The following is a 22060-nucleotide window of genomic DNA, read 5'->3' as shown; positions in this document are numbered from 1 at the left end:
TTTTTTATTCAAAATTATTAATGAGGATACGTTTTCTGGTGATTTTATTAAGTATATATATATATATATATATATATATTAAGATATTGATATATGATATATAGAATTTTATTATAATACAAAAATAATATTGAAAATTACCTATCTCGTTATATATGTCATGAAATTATAGGGGAAGCAATTAGAGTAATGATGAAGAAATAAAGAAGATTTGAAAAAAAAATCTGTACAACTGCAGAAAATTGTTTTCATAAAACGCCATTTCATATTTTTTACAGCCTTATGATACATATTGTTTTAGATGACTAGTTGGGTTTTATTATCCAAACAATAATAATAATAATAATAATAATAATAATAATAATAATAATAATACTAATACTACTACTACTACTACTAATCATAATAATAATAATAATAATAATAACTATTATTATTATTATTATTACTAGCAATAGGACAACAGAAGAAACAAATATGAGCAAATCAAAATAATAGCAACTCTAATAAGTAAATTAAAATGATATTATTAAGATAACAATAATAAATAATAATTAATTCATAATATATTGTGTGACTCAGTGTGGATAAGTAAGTGTAAAGCACATTGTAAAGTGCTTTAGAAGGTCTTCAGTGACTTGAAAATTTACAACCTGAAAATGAAAATTAACCTGAGTAGTGTTTCACTCCTACTTTCCTTCCTTCCTTCCTTCCTTCCTTCCTTCCTTCCTTCCTTCCTTCCTTCCTTCCTTCCTTCCTTCCTTCCTTCCTTCCTTCCTTCCTTCCTTCCTTCCCCCCACCCCTCCCTCCTTCCCTTCTCATTCCTTTCCTTCCTTCCTTTCTTCCTTCCTTGCGCCACCCATAAACCCCTCCCCCCTCCCCCGTCCTTATTCCTTTTTTCTTTCTTTCTTTCTTTCTTTCTTTCTTTCTTTCTTTCTTTCTTTCTTTCTTTCTTTCTTTCTTTCTTTCTTTCTTTCTTTCTTTCTTTCTTTCTTTCTTTCTTTCTCTCCTTCTTTCTTTCTTTCTTTCTTTCTTTCTTTCTCTCCTTCTTTCTTTCTTTCTTTCTTTCTTTCTTTCTTTCTTTCTTTCCTTCTTTCCTTCCTTCCTTCCTCCGTGCCCCCGCCTGACATGAGCCATTCCCGGGGAAGTGCAACTTTTGTGGGGTTATTTATGGTCCTGCGCGGCCTGGTGAGTGGCTGCTCGGAAACACGTGACGCCATTAAACTTTGCTTTATGGCCTGTGGCTTGACAAGACAAAATATAATGCGCATTGTGTATCGGAGAGGGGCTCCAGATGGACCGAGTGGAGCAAGCTCGGCCGCGTTGGCTGCGTGGATTGCGGGGACAACGTGGGCCGTGGGTGCGCAACGGACGCCGACAAAACACAGTCGGTTTCCCCGGCGCGCAATACGCGTGCGCTCGCTTGCACATGCGGTAAGACGGCCTTTTATCATTTGCTGCATGGCTGTATGACGTAACATCTGCTTCCTGCGTGGAAATTGAGGGGAGACTGGAGGGGGGCAGTAGGGGAGGGTCGCAAGATTGCTTGATTGTTTTATGTGTTGTTTTCCTTTTGGATTTACTTTAAAACGATGTTGTGATCGCTTTTATCCATGTATACTTTGTGTGACTTTTCATTGTAGGTACGGCAAAAAACATTAGTAATAACAACAGAAAACAAAAATCTGCAAAACCAGCATTAAAATAGTATAATTTAATACATAAACATGTACCCAGAGCACTGAATCCGAGCCTTTTAAAAGCACAATGTGTATTATTTGACCTTTAAATGTCACTCTATGGTATAGTGCAACCGAAAAAAACGAGTGCTAAAAAGCACAAGGAAGACTACAATCTACGGAGACTCAAAGTGACCTAACCTCACCATGTTATCTGTCATATTTTGCCTTGCAATTTTAGGGGTTTTTGGGTACCCGTAGCAACAAGATGACGGGCCAATATGTCAGCCTTCTTTAGGTGAGGCTCATTATATGTAAAATAAATGTATATTTCTTGACGAGTATTTAAAAAAATGCCTGTTGATATGATGGGTAGTATAAATTTTTCTTGTTTAAATATTGTTCTTTTTTTGTTCTTTACCAGTAGGATGCGTTGAAAATGTCTCTTTAAGTATCACAATTTGATAACTAAAATAGATTTTTTTGGGCCAGTTTAGCAGCTAATAGTGCATATTTCAAGTATTTGTTTTTTTTTTAAGTTTAACATTATACTTTTAACTACTATTTCTCTTTGCTCACTTAGCAGCTGTTTGTGCACATTTTTAAAATACTGTTGACTATTATCATTATTATTTTATACCACTACATGTGCTAAATAATACACACTGTCCCTGTCAGTGAACCCATTATCGATGTTTCCTTGCTGGGAGGAAAAATCAAAACAAGAAATAAAAGAACCTTACCCCATAAAAGAAATTTAGAAAAACAAATTAATAACATTTCAAGCTTATAATATCAATCTCTACTGAGTCCTATAATATATAATACCCAAACAAACTCTTGATATTGTAATCTTCTTTACTATATTCATCCAAAATACATATTAGGGTACTATTTGATTTCTTAAATTGATATAATAGAGGACATTTTTAAGTCAATCATCTAAATCGTCACATAAATTAAAAACATTTTAATTTTGTGTGAGAATACTTTGAATACTTTGAAGTTATGGACTGTCAAATACTTGTTAGCCCTTACTTGCGTTGTATTCTAAAAATAGAGATTCAAGATTCATTACTGTATATCGTAAAATTTTAACATGTTGGGTTTAATCAGTTTTTATGTTTTTTTGTTCTTGTTTTAGTCACTAGCCTTTTTTGAGGCGTCATTTTTTGTACTTAGTCACCATCACAATTGTGTTACATTTGTTATTATTTCTTATATATATATATATATATATATATATATATATATATATATATATAATGACTTTGGGATATATATATATATATATATATATATATATATATATATATATATATATATATATATATATATATATATATATATATATATATATATATATATATATATATATATATATATATATATATAATGACTTTGGGCTAAAAGAGGCCTTGTGCAACAATCTTCATAATTACGCCAAATTAACCAACAAAATGACATTTAATACCAAACTAAAATGTGAAACTGCAATTTTTCGATATATTTAAAATTGTTTAGAGACGTTGAACGCGCTTTATTAGTGACAATATTCAACTTGGACCTCCCTGCTGACACTTGCTGCGAGCGTTTCGTTGAAAAACGCTGACGGTACTATTCCTTTGTTTTCGGATTTGACCCGTCTCAAGTTCTGGCTGGCCTGGGCGAGGTGAAAATCGGGTCAGGTTGTCTCAACCACACATGTGGACTCCTCTCTTGTATTTTTAATATCATTTCATAATCTAATAAAGATAATTCTGTGCCGATTTTGTATTTCAAATTTCAATAAATACGTAATTTCGTTCCCCCTCCTCTATTTGTTTTCAGATCTGTGAACCCCAAACACATACTATAACATTACGAATTAAACCAAACCAATATTTTTTTCAAGCAATATGACGAAAGGATCGAAGAAAAAAAAACATCATTTATTTTATATGCACAATAATTAATCAGCAAGAGTGAACGCTTGGCTGCAGTAGCTGCCACTGAGATAATAGTTAATGGTAAAAAAGGGAATTGGTCAACTCGTGGCCCCTATTGAGCTGTCAGGAGATCTGAAAAATATTTTTCGCTTTATTTGGAAGTGGTAGAAGGGGGTTGAACGTGTGTGGAGATCAGCTGGATTTATTTAAAACGGAAAGAAATGTAGATCTAGTATTCATTTATGGGGCTGGTTTCTAAGTACAAATTGATTGTTGTTGTTTTTTTTAACAAGAAATGGAAGGTTATATTTCTTTTTAACTAGAATGGAATATATTTGAAACGAATTCTCTGTTTTGTTTAGTTGTTACAGAATTTTTACTGTTAATTGTGATTTTTTTCTTCAATATCACGATAGAATAGAGTAGACTAGAATAGAATAGAATAGAATAGAATAGAACTAAATTGAATTGAATTGAATTAAACTGCTCGAGGATAGCTGGGATGGGCTCCAGCACCCCCGTGACCCTACTGAGGATAAGCAGTGTAGATAATGGATGGGTGGGTGAATTGAATTGAATTGAATTGAGTTGAATATACGTGACATACAGGATAAACATATAATGATGTACTTTAAAGTTGTAACAAAGATGAAAAGGAATATGGTATAATTCTGGGGATTTTAAACACATGCCCATTCAAACAGTAAAATATAAAAAAAACATCAAGAAAATAAAATAACTTTGACGCTAAAAAGTGAGCTATATTGTAATAGTCACAGAGGATTCTTGCTCAAGGATTATTTATTTTTACACTCTCGTAAAATATTCCAACTTCAGCTCAGGGCAAGACAAACATTTTTTTCCCACAACTTGACATTTCTAATTGAGAGGAAGAAGCCAGAATATGTGGGTCATTATCAACAGGCAAAGGGCAGAAATTGCAGGAAAACACACAGGAAGTAAGTCTTTGGGGTGGAGCAGGGGGTTAGATTGGTCCCAAACGAGGCAAAGTGAATGACTTTTTTCCGTGTTATGTTGTGAGGAAGGCCTACCGTCGTCTATATATACCCTGTAGAACCGAATTTGTGTGATGCAAGCTCAGTCACAGATTCGATTCTAGGGGAGTATATGGTCGATGAAAAATCGTCGATCCGTTGACTTCCTCTTTTTAGGATGAACTGAGTCCATTTGTCAACAATAAAGAATGCATATGGGAAAAAAAGGAGAAAAAATGGTGCTTTCAACATTCCATGGCAGAACACTATGCTAGTAGGCCAACATGCTAATTGTTACTGACAAGACTTACTGACAAGAATTGTTACTGACAAGAAATGTGTTTCCGGGTGCTCAAAAATTGTCCCACAGTGGGTTAATAAAGAACTATTTAAAGAGTATTCTTTTTTAAATATCATAAATCTGTTAGTATTACATGTTGTGTTACCTTTGCGTAAAAAAAAACATTTTTTTTGTGGAATAATAGCGTTTTTCATCATGAAAATGGGAATTATGGAGATAAGTAATGTAATGTAATTGGAGTTGATGTTACACTGTGCGCTAAAATATTGTATTTGTACTTTATTTAGTAAAGCAGTTTAAAACAAACAATATCATATTTCAAATTTCATTTGTATGGGGGAATTCATAGATTTCTGAGATGTATTCTCAATTCAGGAAAAGTTATTTAGGAAGCATGTGTCCATCTTGAAATCAGTAAACAGATAGGGTTGGGGTTAAGGTGAGGAGCTTCTCTTCCGTAGACAGTAATTACTAATAATCATCCTGTGGTAATTAATGAGCAAATGAGTTGCTTTATGCAGTGAATGAGTACTAAACTGCTTTAGTCTATTTGTTTAAATAACCAACTAACTCACTGTATGTCTCTTTGACTTGACAAAATTTTAGTTTTTGTGTTCTGACACTGAGCATGCGCACCTCCCACCGCCTTTTTTGTTTAATGAATGATTCCCAGAGGCAACCAATTGTTTGCAAGATGAAGGGATGAGATTGGTGTAACTTTTGGATGACCCCCCCCATGTCCCCCCTCTCCTCCTTGACAAAGACAGTCTCCATCAATTGTCCCCACTCTGCTTTTATACCAGGGGGCTTCTTCTTTGTCGCCTTTCAACGAGAGCTTTAGTTTTTGTGTAACTCTTCTTTCTATTTTTCTTCTTCGTGGTATCAAGAAGTCTTGTTCTCTCCGGGGTTAGTGTTCTCCAGATGTTTGAAGGTTTATTTTTGCCCCTCCGTGAGTCTAATTAGGGGGGCATATTTGGAGTGGATGAAATTTTCTCTTTACGCGTATGTTTACCCGTGCGAGCAGCTGCGTCACCTCCATTGGCCCGCGCAGTCACATGGTCCGCTAACTTTATTCAGTTGACACCAAAGTAGGAGGGCTTTATGGAGGGAGGAAAAAAGACAACTGGAGAAAAATTAGTATTTTCTACCTTCACAAATTAATGGCCATGAGTTCGTCGTATATGGTCAACTCCAAGTATGTGGACCCCAAATTTCCTCCCTGCGAGGAATATTCTCAGAATAACTACATCCCCGACCAGGGTCCGGACTACTTCAATCCCGCGCAGGACGCAGACTTTACGCACCCGGTTATCTACCCACGCGTTGGCTACACAGAGCAAGGGTTCGGTTGCGGAGATTTGGAGAACTCCCTGCAGCCTAGGGATCATGTCCAAGACGGAACCGGACAAGCGAGTCCGTACAGTGCGCGCACGGAGCCACCGGGGGATGCAGTGCGCATGGCCGGAGCCAGGACGTGCGGTCAACAGAACGCCAAGAGTCCGAACGGGGTCCAAACCAAGCAGCCGGCGGTGGTTTACCCCTGGATGAAGAAAGTGCACGTCACTACGGGTAAGCTTCTGGAAATCACACAGTGGGATGTTTATGGGAGCGTTTGAAAAAGGCCTTGACAATTACACGAGTCGTAAATTTGATAGCTGGGAGGGAGGGTGGTGAGGGGGAGCAGGCCTTGAAACAGGGGAACATTTAAAACGCGTATTGTTTTCCTTTAAACCGTCAAATAACAGAAATAACCCACTTTTTCACATTCCTGAATAAAAACCATCATTTTTTTTCAATTGCAGTGAATCCGGATTACACGGGTTCCGAGCCAAAACGCTCAAGGACGGCTTACACTCGCCAGCAAGTTCTGGAGCTGGAGAAGGAGTTCCACTTTAACCGCTACCTGACCCGCAGACGGCGGATCGAGATTGCGCATACGCTTAGTCTATCCGAACGGCAGATTAAAATTTGGTTCCAGAACCGCAGGATGAAGTGGAAGAAGGATCACAAACTACCCAACACCAAAGGCAGGTCGGTTCCGAATCCGGGCCACCTCCAAAGCCTCCACAAGGACAACCACGCTGCAGATATTACGTCTTTATAAACAAGGATTTCAATTGCATGGACTGTTTTTTTTAAACGTTATTATTTTTGAAATATTTAACATCAACCTGAGCCTGAGACTTTGAAAAATAGATCAGTATTTTGCAACCCGAGGGGTTTGACGCACTACCTGCAAAAGGCGCTACGAATTCGAGAGTTCTTTTGTATTATTTCTTTTGATGCGGTATTATTTTTGAGTGGTGGGGTGCCTTGTGCATTATCGCATCTTGCATTCCCAGTTTTAAGATGTATTTGCTACAAATTAGTCAAAATTACACAACAACAAAAAACCTACACTCATCGTTGAAGGAAAATCCACGCTTTTGAAATGTCCCTTTTTTCTTTGTTTAACTTATTATGTACTCTTTTTTTTATAAAGTATTATATTTTGAGTTGCGGTACCTTTATAACGTTCTCATGGATTCTCCGTTTTAAGCTTTATGTGGCATAAGAATTCGTTCAAATGACACATCATGCGACATATTGTTGAGGAAAAATCCACACTTTGATCATTTCCCTTCCTTTTTTGTTTGTTTTAACTTATTTTGTACTATTTTTGTAATATAAAAAAACATTTCGCCCGTTTTTATTACATTCCTTGTGTACAATTTATCCCTTCTTTGTCATGCCGATTTCTTGAAAAAATATTACTGCATGGCATTGAGTTCTTTTAAAATATTTAGAATATTTAGGAGAATGTTGAATTTTATTTATTTGTTTTAAAGAAAGCTGCGTATTTACTTACGACAAAACGAATTACTTTCATTTTGTAATCTACATATTTCGTGCATGGCTTAGTGTCCAGTTTGGGTCTTAGTTTAATGTATAAAAAGCGATAGTGGTGTCACGTCGGATAGAGAAAAATGGACGGGTTTTTCGCCTTCTCTTTTTCTCTTTTTTTTTCTTTTTGAGCCTTTTTTGTCGTAAAGCCGTCATTGTCTGACGAGACAAGAGAAGGCCCAGAAGAAGAGGGCTTGCCGGGGAGGTATTTGAGACGATGGTCGGTGCAGGTTCATCCAGGGGACACGCTCAAGCCGCAAGGGATGACCCCCAAAACCCCCCTGACCCGGCCGGACCGGCTGCATTTTCTCCCTTTTTCGACAACTCCATTCGAAGCGAGTCCGATCCTGATTTCTACAAAGCAGTTCTTATAAAATCCCCTTAAAAAATAACTACAAAAATAGGCAACAGTATATCTGATGTTCCGATGCATCTTCGTCAATATACACAATGTCTTTTACCGGTTTTATTTTTGTACATGCTTTCTATTTTGTAATTGTGCATCGGGATGTGAGAAGTATATTGCAAACAAATAAAGATTTCTACTGAATATGCATTTAAATGATTGAAGCAGAGATGCGTTTTATTTCTCCTCTTTGAGGGAAATGTGTATTATCAAATACGTTATTTTTCAATTAGTTTTCGTTAGAATTGGTGTTGTGTTTGATTAAGACGCCCTAGGTGCTTTCGTAAACATCGGCCACATGCGCACCTTTTGGCTGCTCTCCTTTCAAGGATTTGTTTACACAAAGCGACGATGAAAATGCTTCAGGGGTAACTATGAATTGAACACCGTCTCTTTCTGAAATGCAATAATTTAATGGACTTGATTGTCGTGACAATAAATTGGAGATAAGTGGAACCTTTTTTTCTTTTGAGTTTCAAATAATACTGTCCATACAACCTTCCTCCCATTTCTTTCGAAAATGTAAACCTATATTTTGGGAAACAACGGACACAAAACACAGATAAAAAATACCAAAAAATTGAGTATTTTTAAAAACTTTATTGCAGGGATTTGTGTTAAGTATAAACACCTATAAGGTAAATCGAATTCTTTATGAAGGACTTCAATTTGCAATCCACGATAAAGTAAAAAATCAACAATATTTTTATTGAAGCACGTGAAGAAAATGCACTTTTGTATTAATCAAACAGTCATGCTTTTTTATTCGGAATGTTTTTTATGATAACGGTGTTTATTGTCATCGTTATTGTTCGTAGATTTATTGTGTATTTCACACAAACTACACAATGGCTTAAAATGTCTGCATATAAACAAAAAACATGAGTCAATAATGAAATAAATAAACCTGACACAATTTAACAGACAAAGACGCCACCCAAAATTGGTGTAGACAAAGCCCCCCTCTTGAAACAGCAATGTAGCGAAAATGAAAATGTATTTCGAATTAAAAAAAGGAAAAAAATATGTAGTGGATGAAGAAATAAATACCACTTTTTGGGTAAAATACCGGCATCAGAGCTGATGAATACAAAGAAATGGTGTTCAAACTGCAGCGTAAAAAATAAAAAAATGGTTAAAAAGATACACAAGTAAATAGATAAATAAGCCTGACCCCATTTTTACAGACAAAGACCCAACCAAAAATGGCGTAGACAAAGCAACACTCTTTCAATTGCTGTGCAGGGAAGACTCTAATCTTTGTTAGAATAAATAAATGAATGCATATATAAAAATGAACGAATACATGGACAGACAAACAAAAGCCAATGTTTTGTACAAAAAATAGAACAAAAATAGTTGAACACAAACCGCTTTCTCAAAACTGCATTGTAGAGAAGAAACACACTAAAGCCGAAATAATGAGAAAATGAATTGATTTAATAAAACAAATATGAGCAAGCTCATAAACAATAATGGCACATAATCTATTGTACACAGCACCACGTGTAGATAATATTTTTACAAATAAATTCCAAAATAAATGAATAACCAAATCAATTCATAAATAAATAGGAGCCAATTTTATGTAAAAACCGTTGACAAAATGTTGTGCTCAAAGCCACATTCTTGTAATTGCTTGATGTATACAAATACCTTTTGTACTTTTTCATGATATGAGAAAAAAAATCCAGCCAGTTTATTTAAATTGTTATTTCAAAATGCACTTAAAAATGTACAACATAAAAAAATAAAAAAAACAAAAAATACATCATTTTATTATCACAGGTTCTGTTTCAGTTAGCTTCAAACGTTTTAGTGCACACGTGGAGTCTGTCATCATGAATTGCATTGAATTATATTTCAAATATCATATGAATTTATTTATAACACAATAAACAAAACATTAATCACAAAATATCAAACTTATACCACAAAATACCCCACACTTTGTTTCGGCTCATATCGATATCACACAAAAGGCCTCGAACAAGACATGTGGAATCCACACTTACTGCCCCCCATCCTACACAAATTTTCTATGCAACCCATGCAAGCACCCCCTTCCAAATCAAATCAAAGTCATGTCCTTGAACGCATCACTCCAACCGGAGATGCAGGTTGGATGCACCCCTCCCCCCTCAAATAAATATTCCTCCATGATTGCACGGCAAAAGTATGTGATTGGACTACACATTTCTGACCTACATGCGCGCACACCAATAAATTGCAGCCGAGTGCGCAGACGACGTTTCATTTGGAATGACACCCGCGTGCATGCGCATCCTTTCTCCTCATATTTGATTCTCCCTTAATAACACCTCCTCTTCGTTATTTTTTTAGAAAAAGGGGGGAGGTGTACAGGGGATAAAAAATCCACTCTGACAGCATATCCCTGCAAGCCCCCTCCCCCTTTTTATGTCAGATCACGTGACCATCGCGATAATTAATGCAGCTCTACGGCGCCCCCCTCGAAGCTCAGCGTCGTCATTAATCGCCGGGACTCTATCTAGACTTGAAAAACCCTCGAAAAGATCTTCCCGAGAAAAAAGGGGGGTGTAAGGGGGGGTGTTGCGATAATAGCTTTCTAAGCAGCACAGCATCGTCTGGAGCGACACATCCGATCCGATGGATGCTCGGGTAGGTCCGATTATTTCTTACATATCGTGGACGTGAATGTAAATGCACGGGGAAAGATTTTCTTTTGGAAATAGTTCGACACTTGCGCGTGGTTGTAAATCACTCACAAGGGAGTGAAAAGGGTGAGAAAAGGGAGGGGAGGAGGGGAGAAGGGTGGGAGATAACTGTAAATCTTTCACTTTTATGACCCTGTGAACATATGCTAAATCTTTTTGTGTAAGTGATGGGAACAGCAGCTTTCCTCGTTGACACATCGTGGCAAATATCGTGATGTTTTCAGATCGTGGATATTTTGTGAATGGGGGGAGGGGGGGGGGTGAAAGAAAGCATCCTTTTTTTCGAGTGTGAGGTGGAGGAAGGAACAAATCACGTGGACAAATATGCTCGCATCTCGCAGGGCACTGCCTTTATTTGTCATCATAAAGCTCGCCCCCTCCTTCCACCATCCGAATATTCTACTGTTTAGCTCCCCCAAATCTGCACGGGGGTCTTACACTCCAATTGCAACTATTTCATTTGCTGATTGATTGTCAGCAAGGGTTTTTTTCTTCTTCTTCTTCCTCTTCTTGCTGCACAGAAATAAGGATACCCGATGTTGGCTTTTTATTGGTAGCTGAGTCCTCGATGCCTTCTTTCGGGAATACTGTCTCAGGCGTAGAGGGGGAAATGTCTGCAAAAGAGCAAGATCGGGTTTAGGACGGCATTCTGTGCACACGAAAACGATTTAAAGGATTTATCCGATTTTTTTTGTGAAATGATGAATTGACGCACAGGTAAGGAACCTTCAAGCAGGTTAATTTGACGCAATCGTGATTTATTCTGGAGGCGGAAGACGTCTTGTTAAAAGCACCAAGTGAATGCAACTGCAGGTCCATTGCTGCAAAATAACTTTTCTTTTATGCAAAAAAAGGAGGCGGAAAATAGCCAAATATGATGGAGACGGAAGCCGGTGCACTTTTTGAGCTTATTTCTAACGAGAGCCGCCACAAATGGAAAAGTAGAAGGCACTTTTCTTCTTTTTTGAGTCGTGGATCGTAAATCACATTAATTTGTTGTCTTATCGTCACAATGGCGTTCGGCGTGATTTATGTGGTTTGAGCTGTGCGGCTTTGTTTAAAGAGAGAGAAAAAAGAGAGTCATGTGTTTAAGAAGCGCTAACAAAGAAAAACCGTTTCGATTTTTGTAGCGGCTGTACAATATCTGCCACTAGTTTGATTATTTCTATTTCTGATTGAATTGAGCATGTTTGAAAAATCAAAAAAATCCAAAGTTAGATTTTTATTACTTGTAGTAACACAGTTTCTATTTTATTGTTTAATTTATTTTTTAAATGCACGTATTTGAATAAATGTTTAGATTGTGGTTGTTTAGTTTGGTTAATTGTTTTTTTTTTTCATTTTTTATATTTGTATTAATTATTCATATTATATTTGTTTGATTTCTTTCTATATTTGTATCAATCGTTTTTTTAATGTTTTGTTAAGTTTTATTTCTTATGATTTTTAGTTAACGTATCTTAATACATGTTTGCATTATATTTCTTAAATTTCATTATTTTTTTACTTTCTTTATTAGTATTAGTAGTATTAATAAATTATATTTCTTGTTTTTTTTATATATTCGTTGATTTAATTTTCCTATGTTCCTTTGGGTAAGGTTTTATTTTCTTGTTTTGGTTTTGGATACGTCTTTCCTGTAAGAAAAAAATGGAATAGAGGTGGGCAGTTATCATTAGAGATTCATCACATTCTATTTTTCAAATTATTTATTTTCAAATAATTTCTGTTCAAATTCATTTTATTGTTTAATCCTCGTGTTGCCTCCATTTTAAGGACCATTGCTGTACGTTATTGTACACCTAACACATAATTGTGAATCAATCATTTTGTTTATTGTACCGTTAGGATCTATAAAAAGTTCTGTTTTTTTTAACAACACAGTGCCGGGTAGGTTTGACCCGAAGACAACAGGTGGGCTAAATTATGACTGTTTATCATTATATGCATTTGAATTAAATATATTAGGTTCTTTTTTGTTTAAATGTATTTATTTATTTCTGAATTATTAGTTATTACTACCCCGCGACCATATAATAAGGATAACCCGTGCGGAAATTAAATGGGTTGTTATTATTGATACAAAATTTGTTCCTATTTCCCTCAGACTCCATTGCGGAGCTAATATTCGCCTACACAGAGGCGGGCCCTTTTGTCTGGAACAAACTTACCGTAGCAGGCGCGTAGGCGAGGAACACTTCGCTTTGAATAGGCTAACATGTCCGAGACTAGTCGCCCGGAGTGGCCCAGAACGATCCGATCGGGCACTGCTTCCACGAATGATCCTAACCTGGGAATCCCATGCGAAAAAAAGCCGCGGTGCTTTGCAACATTTCTACTTAAACCTTCTCGGGCCAGCTCCTCGTTGTTCATTAAACATCTTTCAAAAAGCATCTTGACCTAAAAGGTCACCAAAAACTGCTTATGACTGCTAAATATCTTCTTTGTGTTTAAAAACTGCACACGCGGTTTTTTTTTACCCCCCTGGCTTGAAGGCATCACGTGACAGCTTGGTATAATTTTAAATACAATTATTATAAAAGCATGAGTGAGGAATGCAATTATGTTTTTCAGGTGGTGCCGGGAAAGGTGATGGAAGTTTAAAGGACGTTACACACCTTTGTGCATATTTTGGTGAGTAACACAACATACACCCCATAAGAAACAAACAAAGCCTTTTGTTGTTGTTGTTCCCAGCATTAAGTGAACCTTCGATGACCTAAACAGGCACAAGGCATGGAAATGTCATTATTCGCTTACAAAAAAAAAGAAAAAAAGGGAAGGTACAGTTAGACAATAAACAATATAATGGAAAAAAAGCGTGTTTTTCATAGTATTTTGGGAGAATTTGTATGGAATATATCCCTATTGTGCAACTAATCCCATTTTAAATGAATTATCTGCTCACATGTGATTCAAGTGTACGTTGATGTTCGTCATTTCGCCTCCTTTGTCCTTCTGATAATGTTCAAGGCAAAAACTGAAAAAAAAATACTGCAGATACGATTTACTTCATGTGACAACACTAATACAATTAGTTATCATTTTACAAATGCATCAAAAGACATCAAAACAAACAAACAAACACCATACAAATCAGACAATAATCAACAAAAACGAGTTTTTATATTTAAGTAACTTCTCTACTGCAGTTAATTCAATTTTGAGATTCATTATTAGCTGTCACGTGGTCATTTTCGACTCTTTTGTCAAAAGCAAAAATTTAAAATATACGTTTTTTTTCACTTGATAATGGCGATAATGTGATGAATTGTTGTTTTACAAATGCTTTAAAAGGCAGAAAAAATGAACAAGAACAAAGATACGGCCAGACATAAACAATAGAAATGATTAGTTTCTGCTATTATTCGTGTTTTTTACGTATATTCTGTCAATGGTGCGTATTATTGAGTTTTAAAATTCATTATTTGATGTAATTTGATAACAATGTATCTCTGATATGGTTTGAAACAAAAAAGAACACATTAAATCAGTAGATGCGCTTTTCCCCCATAACAAAGACGATAATACAAAATTATTGAAAGATCAAAATATACAAAAAACAAAAGTACAGTCCGACAATAAACAATAAAACGACTTGGCTTTAAGAGTACATTATTTGCATTTGTTTACGTACATAATTTTTCTTGTGTAGTTTGTTCAATTTAAATATTCACTGTTGTTGATAAAATTGTAGTCCTTTTTGACTTTTTTTTAAATTTCTGACAATGTTTTAAGCAAAAAAGTACACAAAGAACTGCAAGTTGGTTTCTAATGACAAAGACATAATATGGTCTACTATTAATTCAGAGAGGCGCTTAATGCCTTGGTAGAGCAACACAATAAACAAGGGGAGGCACAGTTAGACAATAACCAATAACATAAAATATATTAATTACAAGTTGTATTAGTATCCTAGGGTATTATTATTTATCATAAAATCTCTCTCTGGTGCAGTTTATTTGTTGTTCTACTTCCACCTTTATAACCTTTTTGTTGTTCTGGCGAGGCAAAATAGTAAAAAAAATAAAGAAAAGCAACAACTGTAGATACGTTTTCTTTCACGAGGCAGCCACGACAATGCGATTATAAATAGGTTAATAATACCCCAAATGCTCTAAAAGGGGAAAAAAAAACAAAATAAAACAAAAGATACCGCTAGTCAACAGAACAATACGAAGAACGACTAGTGTTTAGCAGTATTCCTTGCGTAGACGAGGTTTCATTTTTTTCCGGAAAAGCGACGATATTACGATTTATTATTATTCTATAAATGCTCTCAGTGCACGAGTGTCCACTTTAAAAAGCAGTTCGGCACCGTGTGAAATTCTTTCCCTTGGCTTCCACCCACGCTGGCTTGTTTTGCACTTGTAGTGGAGTGCAACGTGCAATGTGCATCGTGTGTGTCTGCGTAAGTGTGTGTTGTGTGTGTATGTGCACATTTGCGCTCATAAATTTTGTCCCGGCGCTCCACAGTGACAGGGGCAATTGTTATGCAGCACCACGAGCGATCTACCACCAACATACACTTCGGCCTTCTTTTAATATTTACGACGTGACGTCACCGTGGCAATTACCACCACTGAAAATCATTAGAATTTATTCACACAATATTTGGATAGTATCGTAGGCATGCTTCCAGATTAAAATCAAGGGAAAATAATAGTCCAAAAAACAGTTGGGTTAAAATTTACCCAATGTGGGTCAAGCGTGAACCGATCCATCACTTGGGTTAATTTGACACAAGGTTTTTATGCTAAATAAAATAATATAAAATCAAATAAGCAGTGAAAACATATGTATTTAAAATAACATAACTCATCATTTGATTCTTTTGTTTGAAAACACACATTTTTGCGCACATTGTACAAGACTAGGCCAAAATTGGATCCTTTGTTAAAAAATAGGTCGTTCGTTTCTTTTTAATGTGTCTGTATTTTGGCCCAATTTTGACTTGTTTTAAACCGTCTGCATATAAAATATATACTGTATTTTAATATAAAATACACCCTAAACCATAAAACTTTACAATATGTAATAACAGTATTTTGATAACTTCAATAGCTATTTAGGTCAAATTTCGTTGTTGTTGTTTTTTGTTGTTGAAATGTAAACCCTCCCAGGTAAATTCTTGTTTTATAGTCCTCCCATGGGTAAAATTGACCCAATTTGCTCTAAAACAAGGCTGCCCAAAAAATACTGGGTCAAATTGACTCGTATGACTAATTTTACCCCGTTTTTGTGCAAGTGTTTTGGGACGATGTGTAAAAATAGATAAGAATAGTCTTTACCGTCCTTACTAACAATGTAGTGGACATGGCTTTCAAGAAAAAACACGTTAAATAGACTTTAGCGACAAAATGAAATAAAAGAACGTCAGGATGAGCATATAATTACCACATACGAAAGAATATTCCTTTTACATGCTTTATTATGACGTCATCGCGTTTTGTGTTTCATCTGCATGGTATTCGATTATGCAAGGTAAAAGACAAACGACCCACGCCTACATAAGCCCCACTCCTCCTTCCTCCCTCCATCATACATTCTATTTATTGATATTAACAGTATATTTTAAGACCCGTGCACACCCCCTCTCCCCCTTTTTGTTGAACAATGCACGGTTGCTCTTTGTCAGTCAGGCTTTTGTGTACTGTGGTGTCAAATGCTGATTCAGCTTCGAACCAAAGCCCCACAGAGAAGCTTTTGGGGACACGAGTTAAATTTTAACCGTTTTGTGCACAGAGAAAAAAAAGAGACGAGTGCAGCGATGTGACTCAAAATATTCTTTGTTAACCTTTAAAATGTTTTTCTGTATTTTGGGGTGCTTAGATGAAAGACTGGAGAACAAGTGGGGGAGACCAATCACGTGAAAAAAAACACCATTGAGACGCTGCTGATTTTTTGGGGGGTAGTGAACAAAAAAAATAAATAAGAAAAATGCAGAAAGCAAGCTACTACGACAACTCCGGACTTTTCGGGGGCTACACGTACCCCAAGGCTGACTCCTACGGCTATGTGCACCAGTCCTACCCGGCGCCCAGCATCGATGCAGACTACCAGGGCCCCGTGTGCCCCATCCAGACCCCTGTCAGGCCCCTAACCCTCAAAGAAAACGACTTGAATGCAGACTGCATGCGGCAAAGCAGCAGCAGCCAAAGCAGCAACAACAATAATAATAACACAAATAGCAACAGCAGCAGTAGCAGTCAAACGTCAAATATTGAGCAGCAGCAACAGCAGCAGCAAGCCCCCCTGCCTCCCTCTCCGGGATCCAACGCCAGTGCGGCCCAGAAAAAGAAGCCCCCACCGGGCAGCAGCCAGGCGTCCCCGGCCCTCACCAAGCAGATCTTCCCGTGGATGAAAGAGACTCGACAGAACGCGAAGCAGAAGACAAATAGTAACTGCCCCGCTGCAGGTAGGATGGAAATAGTGGGCAGGGTGATAAAAGAGAGGCTCGGGGGCCAGATGGACTCCAATGTAGAGAGAGTGTGACCAAGACCAAATAATAAAAACAAACAATGTGGTCCAACTAAGGCACATATAGTAAAATAACCAGTGTTAATTTAACACTGGGTAGATAAGAACCATATAGTCACTGAGGTAGATATTCCTCTTTAAGTGTTAATTTAACATATAGTCCATGTAATGACTGCTAAATTAACACTGTTTATTTTACTGCGTGCCTTAGATGGACCAGAGTGTTGGTCGTTTAAAAAAAAGTTATTGTTCAATTAATTTATTTTCTTTCATTTTTTGACCAAACCATACATTAAACAAACATAATCAAGGAAAGGCACACTCAAAATCAGACCTTACCTGGCCCCAGAGCCTTTATTTCATACCGTGTTAAATTAACGCTTAAAGAGTCAATTTTAACAATAATTCAATGGTAATACTACAGTGCATGCTTTGTTTCTAAAAGAGGTTGAGATGTCTTTTTAAACCCCCTCCAAAGAGTCTTCTTTCTAAAACTCATTCAAAGTACTATTTTTCCTTAATTCAACATAATTTTTACTCAACTTTCTCACGTGAAAAGTCACACTTACTCGTATTATCATTATGTGATAAAATCAGAAATAAAATCTAGTTGAATCTCCAGATCTGGTTGATTATTTTAAGCAATTTTTATTTTTTTAGATTTTGATTCAATTATCTTACAATACAAACAAATCGAATCATTTTTTTAATATAATATAAAGATAAGTAAAACTCAGAAAAACAGAAAAATACTGTTCAATTTGCATATGTTTTTGCTAATTTTAAGTACTTTATTAACCACGTTTGACTTCTTTTTGTGCAATAAAAAGAAGACTTAAACATATTATTATTGCACTTACAACAGAGGCCAGGGAAAATTAAATGATATCTGAAAAAATTCATTGTAAAATTGAGAGATATTTTAGCTTATATTAAGTTGTGAACTAAACTTTGACTTTTTGTACAATAAAATGAATATCCAATCAATTATCATTTTAGAAAACAAACAAAAATGTAGTAAAATCATAAAAATGTGTTGCATTTTCTTAAACTAACTTCTTGGTCTTGATTCTGTAGTAAAAATAATGATACGAATGGGCAAAACGATTGCTGATGGCAGTAAATGATGAACATATGTATAGTTTTTTTCCTGAATTGACCAAGAAATCAATTGTGAAACGTTAAGATTTATGTATCAGTACGAACTTCTTTTGTAAGGTAAAAAACAAATAATTAACACATTTACTTTATTTGCCAGTGTAAATGATCGGATTCATATAAAAAATGCAAATTTTATTCTAGTATTGATATAATCTGCTGATTATTTTTGATTACACTAAACGCTGGAGATGCCCTGCAGAAAGAAAAATGAAACAAATGTGGCTTTTTTTTCTCCAGCAGGTGAGGTGAGCGATGAAAAGAGCCCAAGCGGCCCCGCCTCCAAACGGGTCCGAACCGCATACACCAGCGCACAACTGGTGGAACTGGAGAAAGAGTTTCACTTTAACCGTTACCTGTGCCGCCCACGCAGAGTGGAAATGGCCAACCTGCTCAACCTGACCGAGCGCCAGATCAAGATCTGGTTCCAGAACAGGAGAATGAAGTACAAAAAGGATCAGAAATCCAAAGGGATCGCACACTCTCCCCTGGGGCACTCCCCGGACCGGAGCCCGCCGCTCACCGGGGCCAATCACATGGGCTATACGGGCCAGCTGGCCTACGATGCGCCTTCTCCCCCGCCCTTCGCCAAGCCCCAGCAGAACATGTACGGCCTGGCCGCCTACACGGCCCCCCTGGGTGGCTGCATGCCGCAGCAGAAGCGTTACCAGAACCCCGAATACGAGCACCACGCCATGCAAAGCGCCGGCGGCGCAGGGGCCACCTTCGCCGGGGCCAACCTGCAGGGTAGCCCGGTCTACGTGGGGGGCAACTTTGTGGATTCGGGCCCCGTCTTCAACCTGGGTCACCTCCCCCACCCGTCGTCCACCAGCGTGGACTACAGCTGCGCCGCCCAGATCCCGGGAAACCACCACCACGGACCCTGCGACCCCCACCCCACCTACACGGACCTCACCTCGCATCAAGCCACTCAGGGAAGGATTCAGGAAGCCCCCAAACTTACGCACTTGTAGTGGGGATCCGTGTGCGCGTGTGTGCGTGCGTGTGTGAAAAATAACGTCCCCACTCTGCAAACAAATTGGGTGGGAAAAAACAGGGTCCCGTGCAAAAGACTTTATTATTTGGTTGAAAAGTAAAACGCGTCCTTTTCAATAAGAGACAATTTTTGGAGGGCTAAATTTCTGTTAAGGACCAATCTTGCCAATTGTAAAAATATATGTATAAATATACTCACAAATACATGTACATACCACATAAATAAATTAAAACATAAATATTTCACGTATATACATGTTTACATGACTAAACACATATGTTGTCCTTGAGTCAAAGTAACCCAATTTTGAGGCACCCTTGTTTTATAGCAAAGTGGCTCAATTTGACCCAAGGTGGGCGACAAAATGAGAACATTCCTGGGGGGTTATACATTGCAAACAAAAATTCACCTCTCCAAGTTGTTTAGATGAAAACAACACGTTTTCAGATATTCGACAGACAATTTGCCCTCTTTTGGGTGGTTTTCTATTCCCAAAAATATTTTATCCAGATCGGTGCAAGTTTAGGGGGTCAACAACACATTTGTTTGCTTTTTTTTCTAAGGACCGACTGATTTCAGGGGGCTTTTTAAAAGGAAAAACACATTTTCTATATCCATTTTTACGGTTTTTTTTTTTTAGGTTTTTGTGTATTAAAAAATAACCCGATTCAGGATGAGTTATTTTATTTGTCATACGTTTATGTATTTACTAATTTTATCCTGTATGTAATTATTTCAGTATTTATTAATTTTTCATTTATTTTGTGTGTGTTTCGTCATTTGTCATGAATTTTGTTACAATCAAATAGTACTCAAATGAGGAGGGGGGCCTGTTGCGTGAGCTTTACACCCATTAAGTTGATATGTGATAAACGAATCGACTATTGGTGAAACGCTCAGCCGGTACCACCAGGCCCTTCATTTGAATAACATTTTGTTGAGACAAAATACACCACAAAATACATGACAAATTAAATGACAAAATAAAAGAGAAAAAAAGAGCAAATGAACCACAAAATGGCAAAAGACAAAAAAAAATACGCAACAAAATCACCAGAAAATAAATACTAAAGTAAAATCATGAAAAACACAATGACAAAATGCATAAATAATTGAATACATTGCATTTGTGTCAAACGTTTAGGTATTACATGATTCAAGTATGTGTTTATTTCTCTATATATCATATTTGACTAGATATTTGTACATTTATTTCTTTAAATGGCAAGATTGTTCCTTCATAAAATTGGACCACTATAGACAACATAAAAACAACAATGACCTATATTGGGCAACATTTGGCTGACGATTGATTGGCTGAATACAACCCAATTTTAGACGTCATTTTCAAATAGTATAAAATTATGTCTATAATGGACTAGATTTGGCCCAAAATCCAACGTCATGGTTGGGCGACGCTCCTTTTTCTTACCTCACTTATAACTCCAAGCGAGTGACGTGCATTATCACCACCACAGTATTGATATGAACTATTAATGTGTCTTTTTTTCAACATGTGAGACTTTTCCTTTTGTCCTTTTTTAAATATATAAATATATCAAGTGCAATGCGCATTTTGGACTACATATTTGACTTGAAGTAGATGACGAAGGTAGAAACTCATCAGTAGTGAAAAACGACCATTTTTTAGGTCATCCTCATGATCGTATTTATTTATGGAATAATCGTTTTATATTTATTATTTATTGATTGCACATTATTTATCGTTTATAAGCGAGTATTTATACGTGTGTTTTCTTTTTTTTGTAAGATTGGACAGATCAGTGCACTTGATGGCAAAACAGGGTCTTTGAAAAAAAAAAATTGAATTGTATATCGGGATAAATGGGGCATTTTATAGTGTATAAGCACCACTATGTGTCCATGGTTAATCTTGTGAAGAACCTTAAGCAAATCGTAGACTATCCGAGTATCAACTATTGTACACACCAGCATGTCATTTTGTTTTTGTTTTTCTACTCATTGTCTTTTGTCGTTACCACACCCCGATGATATCGAAATGTTCTATTTTATTGTGTTGGACATTTTGTAAATAAAGTGCTCAAACTTGACTGTGTTATTTCCACGAGCCGGAGTGTGTTTTTATTGCAGATATGAATAGGATTATAAATGTAATATATTGTTTAGTTTGATGGCTAGCAGGAGGCCAATTGAGCACAACTGGATTTGCAAACAAGGAGAAGTGGATCGATAAATGAGACAGCAGCGAATACAATGCGTGAAATACAAAAGCCCCCGGATATTATCGACGTTTTATTATTTTTAAAACACCAACGGTGTGCTTATTAAAATAAAAGTAGCGCGAATGAGCTCCTTTCTTATCGATCAGTGCATTATTTTAAAACCCTATCAAAATGTATTGCAAGAAAAGGAAAGTGCACGCTGGTGCATGTTTTATTATGCAGGCGTGCACGAAGGGAAAGAAAGAGAGAGAGCAGTTGATCCTTTATTGCTCCTAGAGAGCCATTTCAAAGCTCATTAATCAAAAACTCGTCGCTTTTCAGACTCCTCGCTGA

At 36.7% G+C, this 22060-nt stretch overlaps 2 protein-coding genes across 3 annotated transcripts; both read left to right on the top strand.

Annotated features, from left to right (window-relative positions):
- The first annotated feature begins 5733 nt into the window (after positions 1-5733).
- hoxd4a (homeobox D4a) lies at positions 5734-8318 on the top strand. Its single transcript, XM_088352530.1, has 2 exons — positions 5734-6472; positions 6706-8318. Exons 1-2 carry the CDS (start codon positions 6064-6066, stop codon positions 7005-7007), a joined length of 711 nt encoding a protein of 236 aa, XP_088208656.1. The 5' UTR covers positions 5734-6063; the 3' UTR covers positions 7008-8318.
- Positions 8319-10478: 2160 nt separating this feature from the next.
- Positions 10479-21561, top strand: hoxd3a (homeobox D3a). 2 transcript variants are annotated; one of them, XM_088352527.1, is made up of 4 exons: positions 10479-10832; positions 13463-13522; positions 16721-17306; positions 18767-21561. In XM_088352527.1, exons 3-4 carry the CDS (start codon positions 16829-16831, stop codon positions 19498-19500), a joined length of 1212 nt encoding a protein of 403 aa, XP_088208653.1. In that variant the 5' UTR covers positions 10479-10832; positions 13463-13522; positions 16721-16828; the 3' UTR covers positions 19501-21561. The 2 variants fall into 2 exon arrangements, with proteins under 2 accessions (XP_088208653.1, XP_088208654.1); XM_088352528.1 differs by lacking the exon at positions 10479-10832 and adding an exon at positions 11499-11605.
- The last annotated feature ends 499 nt before the right edge of the window (positions 21562-22060 follow it).

This window comes from Urocampus carinirostris, chromosome 14 (assembly GCF_059441175.1).
Source record: "Urocampus carinirostris isolate Australia breed hairy pipefish chromosome 14, RoL_Ucar_1.0, whole genome shotgun sequence".
NCBI lineage: Eukaryota > Metazoa > Chordata > Actinopteri > Syngnathiformes > Syngnathidae > Urocampus > Urocampus carinirostris.
The sequence above is the reverse complement of the archived record's forward strand: the minus strand, read 5'-3'. Positions and strand labels throughout refer to the sequence as shown.